The sequence below is a fragment of the Denticeps clupeoides genome, chromosome 6 (genome assembly GCF_900700375.1).
Source record: "Denticeps clupeoides chromosome 6, fDenClu1.1, whole genome shotgun sequence".
In the NCBI taxonomy this organism is placed as follows: Eukaryota; Metazoa; Chordata; class Actinopteri; order Clupeiformes; family Denticipitidae; genus Denticeps; species Denticeps clupeoides.
The window spans coordinates 13015537-13028818 of NC_041712.1; the positions used below are offsets into that span (position 1 = coordinate 13015537).

The following is a 13282-nucleotide window of genomic DNA, read 5'->3' on the forward strand; positions in this document are numbered from 1 at the left end:
TTTTGTGTTCCAATAGGTAGTCTTGAACCAGGAGGTAGTAGAATTCTGTGGATGCATTTACATGTTTAACTATGGGCAAAATAGCGTGATGAAAAATTGCATGATATATTCAATAACTTCCATGTATATAAATAGCATAGTATAGTGACAATTATTTAATTCAACAGGTTATGCTGGAGCCAAAGCTCGAAAATATGGTGAGATTATGACTGTATTACTATTTTCAAAAGAATGTTTCATACTCTTATGGGGTCTGTTACATTAACTGAAATTTTATTGGATTGCACCTGAAAGGTCTTCTGGGGGGGGCTGGTGGAACTGGATTAGCTGGAGGCTTAGGAGCACTTCCTGGTGGTGGTCTTGGACCAGGAGGCACATTATCTGGACAATTACCAGGACAAGGGCTTGGACCAGGAGGTGTACCAACAGGTGGACTTGTACCGGGTGGAGTGCCAGGAGGTAATACGTCTTAATGCATATTAGGTGTGAAACATAATGTTTAACTATATGCTGCTATCAGTGATTATCAGCATGGGTTAGTACTAGAGGTGGGCATAGATAATTTTTTTTAATCTAGATTAATTTCACTGTAATCTTGGAATTAATATAGATTGAAATGGCTCATTTGGATTCTGCCGAAGGCATTCAGAATATGTGTGCTACCCAAATAATGACTAAAAGTAAGTCTTTGAGAACGGGTTTCTTAAGCCAGGTGGCGCATTAGACCAGGGGCTCGTCTGCCGTTTCCAAAATGCATCACAAACTGCTTGAGAAAGCTGTTCCACTATGATAATTGGTGATGAAAATAAATTATGTTCAATAAGATGTACTTGTGTTTACCAACTGTTTATTCAGTTAAATAGCTGCATCCATGTTACCACGTCACGTTTGATGTGGTCATTTCACAGTTCGAAGACTCGTTCTCGCCCCCTACAGTGCAATTCGGCCAGGTATACATCCGCGCTAAAATATCAAAGTGCAAGTAATCATAGTGTAGCGGTTCTTCTTCTGCGTTGTGTAACTTTTTTATTTCGTTTCTTGAACCACAAATGATGAGCTGACACCCAAGAGATTTTCTGCGCAAAGTGTATTCTGTACAAAAAGCAAGGTCGCGTCAGAACATCGCGTCACACATTGTGTCTTTCTGGACCTCTCTCTCACAACTCAAGCCATGTGTCCAAGAGAACTGAACATTAACATAAAGCATTCACAATTTACAATACTGCACACCTGTACAAAAAGCAAGGTCGCGTCACACATCGCGTCTTTCTGAACCTCTCTCTACAATATGCAGTATTAAAAGAACATAAAAAAATCACAAAATAACACACATGCAAAATATTCATAATATGTACATAAATTAAAATGAAAGAAATAACTTCTTGCACACAAAGCCCACGAGCCTCTCACAGCTCACGCCATGTGTCCAACAGAACTAAACCGGGTCTCCAACCCACTAACCCAAGGGCACGGCTGCATCCAAACAATTTTTTGGGGGGTGAACAAAGTTTTACAACCCACATAACTTTTACCAATAACCATAAATTGAACAAACAAAAAAACAGAAACATATTTGACATAACCAGAAACATTAACACACTTAAACATTCTACAATTAAACAAACACCCGGATTGTTATTATAATTCCCTCACCCACGTCAGAATACAGGTAAACAAAATAAAAGTCTTTAGAAAATAAGAAAATAAAAGACACAAGAAAGAAGAAATGTACTTATAAATCTAGTGTAACCATTTAACTCCGGCACAATAGCTTGCGTAGTATAGTCCCAGCTCCCAACCCAACCCATTGAATAGATTATCGGCGATATTTTTTTTATCGCCCGATAAGAGTCTCACGTTAACGCAGCACATTAACGCCGATAACGGCCCACCACTAGTTAGTACTGTAATGTATATTGTGTACCAATAGGTAGTCTTGTACCAGGAGGTATTAGAATTCTGTGGATGTGGATGTGGATGCATTTACATGTTTGACTATGAGCAAAATAGCGTGACGAAAAATTGCATGATATATTATGTAACCTGCATGTATATAAATAGCATGGTATAGTGACAATTATTTAACTCAACAGGTTATGCTGGAGCCAAAGCTCGAAAATATGGTGAGATTATGACCGTATTACTATTTTCAAAAGAATGCTTCATACTCTTATGGGGTCTGTTACATTAACTGAATTTTTATTGGATTGCATCTGAAAGGTCTTCTGGGGGGACCTGGTGGAACTGGATTAGCTGGAGGTTTAGGAGCACTTCCTGGTGGTGGTCTTGGACCAGGAGGCACGTTACCTGGACAATTACCAGGACAAGGGCTTGGACCAGGAGGCATGTTACCTGGAGGATTACCAGGACAAGGGCTTGGACCAGGAGGTGTACCAACAGGTGGACTTGTACCAGGTGGAGTACCAGGAGGTGGGCTAGTACCTGGTGGAGTGCCAGGAGGTGGACTTGTACCAGGTGGAGTGCCAGGAGGTGGACTTTTACCAGGTGGAGTGCCAGGAGGTGGACTTGTACCAGGTGGAGTGCCAGGAGGTAATACGTCTTAATGCATATTAGGTGTAAAACATAATGTTTAACTATGGGCTGCTATCAGTGATTATCAACATGGGTTAGTACTGAAATGTATATTGTGTACCAATAGGTAGTCTTGTACCAGGAGGTATTAGAATTCTGTGGATGTGGATGCATTTACATGTTTGACTATGAGCAAAATAGCGTGACGAAAAATTGCATGATATATTATATAACCTGCGTCTATATAAATAGCATGGTATAGTGACAATTATTTAACTCAACAGGTTATGCTGGAGCCAAAGCTCGAAAATATGGTGAGATTATGACCGTATTACTATTTTCAAAAGAATGCTTCATACTTATGCTTATGGGGTCTGTTTCATTAACTGAAATTTTATTGGATTGCATCTGAAAGGTCTTCTGGGGGGACCTGGTGGAACTGGATTAGCTGGAGGCTTAGGAGCACTTCCTGGTGGTGGTCTTGGACCAGGAGGCACATTACCTGGACAATTACCAGGACAAGGGCTTGGACCAGGAGGCATGTTACCTGGAGGATTACCAGGACAAGGGCTTGGACCAGGAGGTGTACCAACAGGTGGACTTGTACCAGGTGGAGTACCAGGAGGTGGGCTAGTACCTGGTGGAGTGCCAGGAGGTGGACTTGTACCAGGTGGAGTGCCAGGAGGTGGACTTGTACCGGGTGGAGTACCAGGAGGTGGAATTGTACCAGGTGTAGTGCCAGGAGGTAATACGTCTTAATGAATATTAGGTGTAAAACATAATGTTTAACTATGGGCTGCTATCAGTGATTATCAACATGGGTTAGTACTGTAATGTATATTGTGTACCAATAGGTAGTCTTGTACCAGGAGGTATTAGAATTCTGTGGATGTGGATGCATTTACATGTTTGACTATGAGCAAAATAGCGTGACGAAAAATTGCATGATATATTATATAACCTGCATCTATATAAATAGCATGGTATAGTGACAATTATTTAACTCAACAGGTTATGCTGGAGCCAAAGCTCGAAAATATGGTGAGATTATGACTGTATTACTATTTTCAAAAGAATGCTTCATACTCTTATGGGGTCTGTTACATTAACTGAAATTTCATTGGATTGCATCTGAAAGGTCTTCTGGGGGGACCTGGTGGAACTGGATTAGCTGGAGGCTTAGGAGCACTTCCTGGTGGTGGTCTTGGACTAGGAGGCACGTTACCTGGACAATTACCAGGACAAGGGCTTGGACCAGGTGGTGTACCAACAGGTGGACTTGTACCAGGTGGAGTACCAGGAGGTGGGCTTGTACCAGGTGGAGTGCCAGGAGGTGGACTTGTACCAGGTGGAGTACCAGGAGGTGGGCTAGTACCTGGTGGAGTGCCAGGAGGTGGATTTGTACCAGGTGGAGTGCCAGGAGGTGGGCTAGTACCTGGTGGAGTGCCAGGAGGTGGACTTGTACCAGGTGGAGTGCCAGGAGGTGGACTTGTACCAGGTGGAGTGCCAGGAGGTAATACGTCTTAATGCATATTAGGTGTAAAACATAATGTTTAACTATGGGCTGCTATCAGTGATTATCAACATGGGTTAGTACTGTAATGTATATTGTGTACCAATAGGTAGTCTTGTACCAGTAGGTATTAGAATTCTGTGGATGTGGATGCATTTACATGTTTGACTATGAGCAAAATAGCGTGATGAAAAATTGCATGATATATTATATAACCTGCATGTATATAAATAGCATGGTATAGTGACAATTATTTAATTCAACAGGTTATGCTGGAGCCAAAGCTCGAAAATATGGTGAGATTATGACCCTATTACTATTTTCAAAAGAATGCTTCATACTTTTTTGAGGTCTGTTACATTAACTGAAATTTTATTGGATTGCACCTGAAAGGTCTTCTGGGGGGGCCTGGTGGAACTGGATTAGCTGGAGGTTTAGGAGCACTTCCTGGTGGTGGTCTTGGATCAGGAGGCACGTTACCTGGACAATTACCAGGACTAGGGCTTGGACCAGGAGGTGTACCAAGAGGTGGACTTGTACCAGGTGCACTACCAGGAGGTGGACTTGTACCAGGTGCACTACCAGGAGGTAATACATTTTAAAGTCTATAGTTGTGGGAAATTTTTTTTTGTCTGTTGGTTAATATTGAATGTAAATGTAAAATCTCAATCATGATAAAAATGGGTGATTATTGTAACATGTGTGGTGTACCAACAGGTGGTCTTGGAGCAGGAGGCATCCCAGGAAGTGGATTTGTACCAGGTGGATTACCAGGATCTGGACTTGGAGCAGGTGGATTACCAGGATCTGGATTTGGACCTGGTGGAGCTGCAGTAGGTGGAATTGTACCCGGAGGTATTCAACTTCTATATATATTGATTTATTTACATGAATAACTACAAGCAAAAATATGAGATATTGAAAATAACATGGCATACTGACAATTAATTAATTTACCAGGTTATGCTGGTGCCAAAGCTCGGAAATACGGTGAGATTAAGCCTACTGAAAAGTTTTCAGGAATGCTTTATACTTTTTAGGAGTCTGTTATGTTAACTGAACTGGACTGTTATTGGGCTCAACTTGTAAGGTCTCCAAGGAGGACCTGGTGGAACTGGATTAGCTGGAGGTTTAGGAGCACTTCCTGGTGGTGGCCTTCGACCAGCAGGCACTATACCTGGAGGATTACCAGGAAGTGGCCTTGGACCAGGAGGTGTACCAACAGGTGGACTTCTACCAGGTGGAGTGCCAGGAGGTAATACATGTTATGCTTTTAAGGTGTGATATATAATGTTTGACAACAGGCTATTGTCAATCATTATCAAAATGGGTTGGGATTGTGACATGTATGGTGTACCACCAGGTGGTCTTGGACCAGGAGGTGGACTTGTACCAGGTGGAGTTGCAGGAGGTGGAATTGCACCAGGAGGTATTAGACATGGATGCATATAATTATCTAAATCTAAAAAAATAAATATTAAAAATAGCATTATATACTGACAATTATTCAATTGAACAGGTTATGCTGGTGCCAAAGCTCGGAAATACGGTGAGATTAAACCTGTTGTACAGTTTTCGGGAATGCTTTATACATTTTAGGAGTCTGTTATGGTAACTAAAATTGGACTGTTATTGGGCTGCACCTGTAAGGTCTTCTGGGTGGACCTGGTGGAACTGGATTAGCTGGAGGTTTAGGAGCACTTCCTGGTGCTGGTTTTAGACCAGCAGGCACTTTACCTGGAGGATTACCAGGAGGTGGACTTGGACCAGGAGGTGTACCAGGAGGTGGACTTCTACCAGGTGGAGTCCCAGGAGGTAATACATGTTATGCTTTGAAGGTATGAAATATAATGTTTGACAATGGGCTATTATCAATCATTATCAAAATGGGTTGGGATTGTGACATGTATGGTGTACCATCAGGTGGTCTTGGATCAGGAGGTGTCCCAGGAGGTGGACTTGTACCAGGTGGAGCTGCAGGAGGTGGAATTGTACCAGGAGGTATTAGACATGGATGCATGTAAATATCTAAATCTAAAATAAACAAAATATTAAAAATAGTATGGTATACTAACAATGATTTAATTGAATAGGTTATGCTGGTGCCAAAGCTCGAAAATATGGTGAGATTAAGCCTTTTTTACTGAATGCTTTATACTTTTTATGAGTCTGTTATGTTAACGGAAATTGGCCTTATTGGGCTTCACATGTAAGGTCTTCTGGGGGGGCCTGGTGGAACTGGATTAGCTGGTGGTTTAGGAGCACTTCCTGGTGGTGGTCTTGGACCAGGAGGCACTTTACCTGGAGGATTACCAGGAAGCAGCCTTGGACCAGGAGGTGTACCAACAGGTGGGCTTGTACCAGGTGGAGTACCAGGAAGTGGACTTGTACCAGGTGGTGTGCCGGGAGGAAATACAAAATGATGTCCTGATATGTATAATGAGTTTGACATGTATACTGCACCAACAGGCAGTCTTAGACCAGGTGCTGGGCTTGGACCAGGTGGAGTTCCAGGAGGTAATAAATTACTTGGAACAATGATAAACATTATGTCTGCCTGGGGACGTATATTCTTTCAAAATGGATTTGTATCTTTATTTTGCCTAATCTTGCAGGATACACTAATTCCAAAGCCCGGAAATATGGTGAGAGAATATTTTGAAGCATATACATTTTTACCTGAATGTCCTGCTTTTGTTAAAATGTCATATTTTAGGGGGTTATAAATACATTGCTAATGTATAATTCACTGGACTTTAAGGTCTACTAGGTGGGCCTGGGGGAACTGGATTAGCTGGAGGCTTGGGAGGGGTGCCTGGTGGTGGTCTTGGCCCGGGGGGTCTTGGAACGGCAGGACTTGGAACAAGTGGTCTTGCAACAGCAGGAGTACCAGGAGGAGGTGTTGGACTAGGTGGTATCCCTGGAAGTGGGCTTGGTCCAGGAGGTAACCAAAATATTAGACCCATTGTGGCCATCTGGATATTTGAAGGTCAAGTGGCATGGGCGCTATAAATAGGTCTTTACATTCTTTGCATTTTAAAGGATATCCAGCAGGATCTAAAGCATTAAAATATGGTAAGCCATGTCAACTGAACAAAATTTCTGAACTATAAATAGTATAAATAGATATTTAGAAGGATAAGACTTTTTATTGCACTTACACCCAGTGCGTGGCGGTTTTGGAGTTCCTGGTTCCGGATTAGGTGGGGGAGTTGGAACAGGGCCAGGTGGAACAGGGACTGTTGCTGGAGGACTTGGAATGAGAGACTTGCCTGGAGGTGGTTTAGGACCTGGAGGTCAAGGCATACCTGCATTTGGATATGGAACTGGTGCTGGAGGTAAATTATTTTGGGTTGTGAATATCGGGAATCCACTGCCATTATGTTCTTTCACATACCTTTGTTTATATACATTAATTTAGTTTATTTATTCATTTATTTATAGTTACAGATTAGTAACAGAATCATTTACCAAAGTCACATTTTTTCAGGGTATGGTCCTGGCTCGAAAGCTGCTAAATATGGTGAGATATTTTCATGTTAATTGTTAGCATTAATTGTTAGATTTTGTTGGAACAAGCCCAAGTTCCTTAGAATTGTCACTTAATCATAACTTACATTGGGGTACTTTAGGATTTGGTGGAGTACCTGCTGGAGGACCAGGGGGTGTTGCCAGTACTGGACAAGCTGGTGAGTATTTTACTTTAGCTAACTATCATTTATTTTAACTGGCAGAACTACACCAGTCATCATGTAACCACCCTGTGCTAAAGTGTACTTCTGAAAATGAAAATGGTTAAATGAATATTATATATGCAATATACTGTGGCATGTCTTTTTGGTATGCAGGCAGTCTGCCTGGAGGTTCTGGCGGGCCAGGGTCCGTGGCTGGTGGCCCAGGTGGTGTACCAGTAGCAGTGCCAGGTGGGCTGTTAGATTTTATCAGTTTCAGGGGGTACATTTATGGCTTGGACACAGACAGGGCCAGAATTTTCCTTTTTTTTTAGCAAGGTAAGAAAGATCTGTAATTGATTATAAATCAAAGAATTGTTTTAAAGGCTCTTTAACCATATTTAGTCGTACTGTATCTTCATCTTTTCTCGTCTTTTCAATAATGCTGATGCACTTCTTTCCAGGACTGGGCACAGCAGGGGTGCTTGGGGGAGGAGGGACTGTCCCTGGAATAGGAACTGGAGTTGGAGGTAATAGATATAGATTATTAATATAAATCTATTTAAAACCTCTTACACCAGTTCAAGGTCATTGAATGTATCTGTTCAAATTACACATTTATCGCTCCTGTTACTGGTCTAAGCCTAATCTTAGACTAAGAGAGAACTAAAATTCTTCATTCAAAACCTGACCCAGAATGACTAATTGATCTTCTAGGTTATGAAGCAAGGCTGACAAATACGTTAAATATTTATAACCACTTTCATCCAGTTAGTTTTTCACATATGGAGTAATCTATCCAAATATTAGATTGCTCCACCTGGATCCTTAAAATGCTCCAAAGCACTGAACAAGCCCCAAAATCAAATTAACAATTTACAATAAAATACTACATGAGCAAGAGTGTATCTTGTGGGTTTCTGATCCTACTTTAGTGACTGAGCTTTGAATATATTTTAATAAACATTACATTTTAATAGAGGAAAAACTTTTACTATGCTTAAAGGTGTGACAGGTGTAGGTGCAGCTCTAGTTCCAGGAGCAAATGTCAGCACCCCCACATCTACAAGAAGACCTGTAACAGGAGTGGCAGATGGAGGTTTGTGGCATTAATGACAGTAAGTCACAAACTCACTATGACACAAAAAAATCTAATTTAACAACACATGTGCGTCTTATAGACACAACCCCTTCAAATGCAACTAGGAGACCTGGAGTTGTGACAGGCGACGGGACAGGAACCGGCCCTGGTGAGCTGGACCATGCTTTAGGGATTCTCTTCAAGTAATATTGCTCAGTTTAGAGAGATGGTTTGACCCAGTTTCTTTCAATAGTTTGTCCGGTTTATGAGGATTTCACTCATAAAGAGGGGTTTGCCTTTCTTTGTTAATATCAAGGTTTAATCCAAGATGTATTGACTTTAATGGGCTATGTATACAATGTTATAGGTTCACACAGTTTGTTCACTTGCTGAAACACTGACTTGTTTCCTGTATGTGAATCTGGGGCAGTGATTGAGGGCTCTGGAGGCGCAATTGGGGGAGGTCCTGGGGATGGTATGGCAAAGTGTCTATAAGAATTCATGTAATTCCATTGAGTTTAGTTGAATATAAAGTAAACTCAATTTGTGCAGGTGCTGGTGTGACTGGTGGTGCAGTTGATGGGAGCCTGGATGGTGATGGCTTGGTCAGAGTAATTGGAACAGGAATACCTCTCCTTGCTAGTGAAAAACCAGGTATTCTACTAAATCTACATCTATATGATTTTTTGAAAAATTGTGCAAAACCCCAATCCCCCACCCTTAAAATTGTTCAATGTATTAATTTTGCTGGTGTTTATTGCCCAAAACTCTTTCTCTACAGGCGGAACAAGAGTTCCAGTACCTGAGAGTGAGTGAATTTAATGAATGTCTATGTAATAATAAATCAGTTAGACTAGTTAGATCTTGTTCACAAGATCACAAATATCACTTTAAAATCTGTAACGATCTTTATGGATATCTCTTTAATACGTATGCAAAAATTTCAAAAATATTAAATAAATAAGTGATAACTGACTCATTCTAACATTACTCATTATTCCTGCAGTTGGAGCTGGAGTTGTACGTCCTAGTGGTAAGTATTTAGTCACCAGCATGTACTCAATCAATGTATCAACAACAACTTAGGCACTAACTTCTCTCCATGACTATGTATTTGATTCAAATATGATGTGAATATGTGCCTTCTATCCTCCTCGTGCTGCACAGCTGGGACTGACATGGGGGCACCCTCTCACTCATTATCCATAACCATAATATGCATATATTCAGATCTGGTTCGCGCTTTTGCAACCCATATCGGATGCATTTGCTCTGGGGCAGTGGCTACCTAGCGTTTAAGGAAGCAGCCCCATAATCAGAAGTTTGCCGGTTCGAATCCCAATCCGCCAAGGTGCCACTGAGTAAAGCCCCGTCCCCACACACTGCTCCCCGGGTGCCTGTCATGGCTGCCCACTGCTCACCACCTTGTGTGCATGTGTGCTGTGCTGCACTGTTTCAAAATGACAATCATTTCACTTTCACAGAACTAAAAAAAGATTCAAATATTTCACAAATAATAGATCAAATTGAACACATAAATCACTATCAAAATGAACATGGATTCATCCTAGCCCGATGTGAAACATGGTTTATGGCATTTTTCATAATTAATCTAAATCAGCACATGGTGATGTGGTCTAACACCTCCAAGGTTGTGCGTTCAAATCCCGGGTCAGACCTTGTATGTAGGGAGTTGGCATGCTTTCCCTGTGTTGGTGTGTGTTTTCTCTAACTTCCTCCTATGGCATGCACACTAGGTGATTTGGCATCTCTGAATCATCCGTAAGTCTAAGTGTGTGTCCCACCCTGGACAGAACTAAGTGTCTATAGAAAGTGAGAGAAACCTCAGATGTGTAGTGACTGCAGTGTAGTTAAACACACTTTTTTTTATTTTACAGGGGATGCCTTGCCTGGAACAACACCACTGAAACCTCCAGGTAACAAGGAATACCTAGTCACATAGTACAATGTAATGATTTGCCTTCAGTGGGATTTTTGGGTTTTAGGTTAATATCGCATTCCAGATGACTGTATTGCAAACACTATATGACTGATTTGACTTAAAAGTTTGTTTCCATTTTTTTGGTTTCTGGTGTTTCGCTAGGTTTTGGAGGAAGAGTGATAGCTGGAAGGGGTGATACCCCAGGCACTTTGGAAGAAAGCCCTGGTGGAGGTGATGGAGGTCCAGGTGGAGTTGGCATTAGTCCTACAGGAAAACCTCCTAAAGGTACTTTTATTTTAATTCCTTCATTTAAAGGTGGGTATTTTTCAGGAACAAAAAATAGAAGAGTAGACCAGGATTTTGTTTGAAGAGACCACAATACATACAACTATATTAATGGTTGGCTGAAATCAACTCCTAAAAGTGTGCTCCCTGATCATGAAATGTCCTCCTCTGTCTATATTTAAACCAGACTGTCACCTCCCCATGTCTAGGGGTCGGAGACAGTGACATAACATGACAAACAGTGTTGGACTGCACTATGAGAGGGTTTAGCGCTCAGTACAGTTTTATTCTGTGAATAACAACTATGTACAATGAATAGAAATAACCGTAAAGAGTAAGTACAGTGCAGCACGAAACATTACAGTCCTACAGACAAACAGAAGACAGACAAACAGACCTGCCCTGCCCCAAACAGACCCAGACTGTTATAACTTTGTATTCAGAGCTCAAATAAAATAAGTGTATTGTGAAAATGCCATGGCTGTGATTGATTGTTCGCTAATACTTTGTATTTGTTCCTGTTTTTCATGTTGTTTTTAGTCTATCAGGGTACTGGTGGAGCAGGAACTCTGGGCTTTGGAGGAGTAGGTGGCATAGGAACTGCAGGTCCTATTGGAACTGGTGGGGGTACAGGTATGATATCATTTATGGAAAGGAAGCAATGTCATGAATGGGACCTTCATTAGCAGCCTCATTACTGCTGCTAGAAAAAGACATAGGTTCCAATTGTTAGCAATCCTTGACAGAGTGACATCTTAAAAACAATCTAACTCAAAAGTCAATTTTTATGTACTACAGTCCCTGACAAAAGTTTTGTCGCTTGTGTCCAAATTTACTTCAGGTTCTGCTGAAATATATTTCTAATCAAGATTTTTTACAAAAAATGGCTCATTTTACTCCCAACAGCTTTTATAATAATGTTTCAGTGCAAAACGAAACTGTCAAAAAGTATTCTAATATTCAAAGCTTGGTAAAGCCCATTGAGTCAATTTTTGCAAAGACATGTTGTCGCCTTGTCATATGAGCTTCACCTATGACTAATAATGGATAAGTTAGGTTTCAGGTGTGTATAAAAGAACCCCAGTACACTAGACCTTCACATCAACTGCAACTAGACCTCTGCAAACATGCCTAAGATTCACTGTGTCTCAGTGTCAACTACAGAGGATAAAAAAAAATCTGAAGACACTGTTTTTTTTGACAAGCCAAAGTCAGGCAGACCCCGCAAGACAACTGCTCGAGAGAACCGTTGGTTGACTCAAAAATCCAAGGCCGGCCATTTTCCACTGCAGCAGAGCTCCACTAGACCTGGTCACCTGAAGTCCCTGTGTCAACCAGAACAGTTTGTCAGATTCTGTCTCGAAATGGCATCCATGGTCGAATTAGTGCCCAGAAGCAAGCACTAAACAAAAGACAATTTAAAAAACGTGTGGCATTTGCCAGCCTGCTAAAAGGATGGATCCTGGAAAAGTGTCAGAAGGTGGATTTTTCAGATGAATCTTCTGTTGAATTACACCACAGACCTACTGGAGCCCACAGACCAGCCCAGTCACCAGACATGAACATCATTGAGCATGTGTGGGGTAGGATGAAAGAGGAAGAATGGAAGAATATTGATGAAACTGTGGGAGGCATGCAAGACTACGTTCTTTGCTATTCCTGATGACTTCATCAATAAATTGTATGAATCCTTGCCAAACCGCATGGATGCAGTCCTTCAAGCTCATGGAAGTCATACAAGATATTACATTTGGATCTCACAGCACCACTACTTAATTTGCTGACATATTTTTGTATTTGCAGTAATTTCTTGCCAAAAAGCGTATTTGTCTTGCCAAAATTTGACCTTTCTGTCTTGATTAAATGATAAACCTTTTTTCAGTGAAACTAATTCATTTCAATGCATTAACTATCATTTGGTAGGATTTTAGCTTTTCATATGAGCTATTTCTAACACCAATTTATTAATTAAAAGTCAGGTTAATAGCAGGTGTTTATACAAAACAGATAAGCGACAAGACTTTTGTCAAGGACTGCAGTTCACATTATGCAATGATTTTGTTAAGAAATGGAAAGTACATTCTTTTTACCTAGTTTATTGATTGTCAGATTTTTAAGTGTTGTACAGCCACAACAAACTTGTCTTTATGCACACATTCATATGTGGTTTTTACAAACTTGCTTTGAATAATGTCATTATTACCATTATATATTGAACACATTATTAATCATGCATTAGTGGGAGGTTGTTTATAGTA

The 13282-nt window shown here is 40.9% G+C and overlaps 1 protein-coding gene across 22 annotated transcripts in view; it reads left to right on the top strand.

Annotated features, from left to right (window-relative positions):
- The window catches only part of elnb (elastin b), a 28878-nt gene that overhangs the window by 12274 nt on the left and 3322 nt on the right, over nt 1–13282 (top strand). For 9 of the 22 annotated variants that reach the window (XM_028983534.1, XM_028983549.1, XM_028983545.1 and 6 more), the window contains 37 exons: nt 168–197; nt 295–459; nt 2094–2123; nt 2221–2550; nt 2817–2846; nt 2948–3277; nt 3544–3573; nt 3671–4045; nt 4312–4341; nt 4439–4633; nt 4763–4900; nt 5006–5035; nt 5136–5300; nt 5409–5474; nt 5565–5594; nt 5696–5860; nt 5969–6046; nt 6139–6168; nt 6260–6439; nt 6515–6562; nt 6661–6690; nt 6807–6989; nt 7088–7120; nt 7213–7383; nt 7536–7568; nt 7678–7734; nt 7894–7968; nt 8181–8246; nt 8723–8815; nt 8898–8966; nt 9228–9272; nt 9350–9451; nt 9579–9605; nt 9804–9830; nt 10696–10734; nt 10902–11024; nt 11565–11657. In XM_028983534.1, coding sequence (XP_028839367.1) covers nt 168–197; nt 295–459; nt 2094–2123; nt 2221–2550; nt 2817–2846; nt 2948–3277; nt 3544–3573; nt 3671–4045; nt 4312–4341; nt 4439–4633; nt 4763–4900; nt 5006–5035; nt 5136–5300; nt 5409–5474; nt 5565–5594; nt 5696–5860; nt 5969–6046; nt 6139–6168; nt 6260–6439; nt 6515–6562; nt 6661–6690; nt 6807–6989; nt 7088–7120; nt 7213–7383; nt 7536–7568; nt 7678–7734; nt 7894–7968; nt 8181–8246; nt 8723–8815; nt 8898–8966; nt 9228–9272; nt 9350–9451; nt 9579–9605; nt 9804–9830; nt 10696–10734; nt 10902–11024; nt 11565–11657 — 3741 coding nt within the window. The remainder of the gene's footprint in view (nt 1–167; nt 198–294; nt 460–2093; nt 2124–2220; nt 2551–2816; nt 2847–2947; nt 3278–3543; nt 3574–3670; nt 4046–4311; nt 4342–4438; nt 4634–4762; nt 4901–5005; nt 5036–5135; nt 5301–5408; nt 5475–5564; nt 5595–5695; nt 5861–5968; nt 6047–6138; nt 6169–6259; nt 6440–6514; nt 6563–6660; nt 6691–6806; nt 6990–7087; nt 7121–7212; nt 7384–7535; nt 7569–7677; nt 7735–7893; nt 7969–8180; nt 8247–8722; nt 8816–8897; nt 8967–9227; nt 9273–9349; nt 9452–9578; nt 9606–9803; nt 9831–10695; nt 10735–10901; nt 11025–11564; nt 11658–13282) is intronic. The other 13 variants (XM_028983537.1, XM_028983539.1, XM_028983538.1 and 10 more) reach the window with 13 other exon arrangements.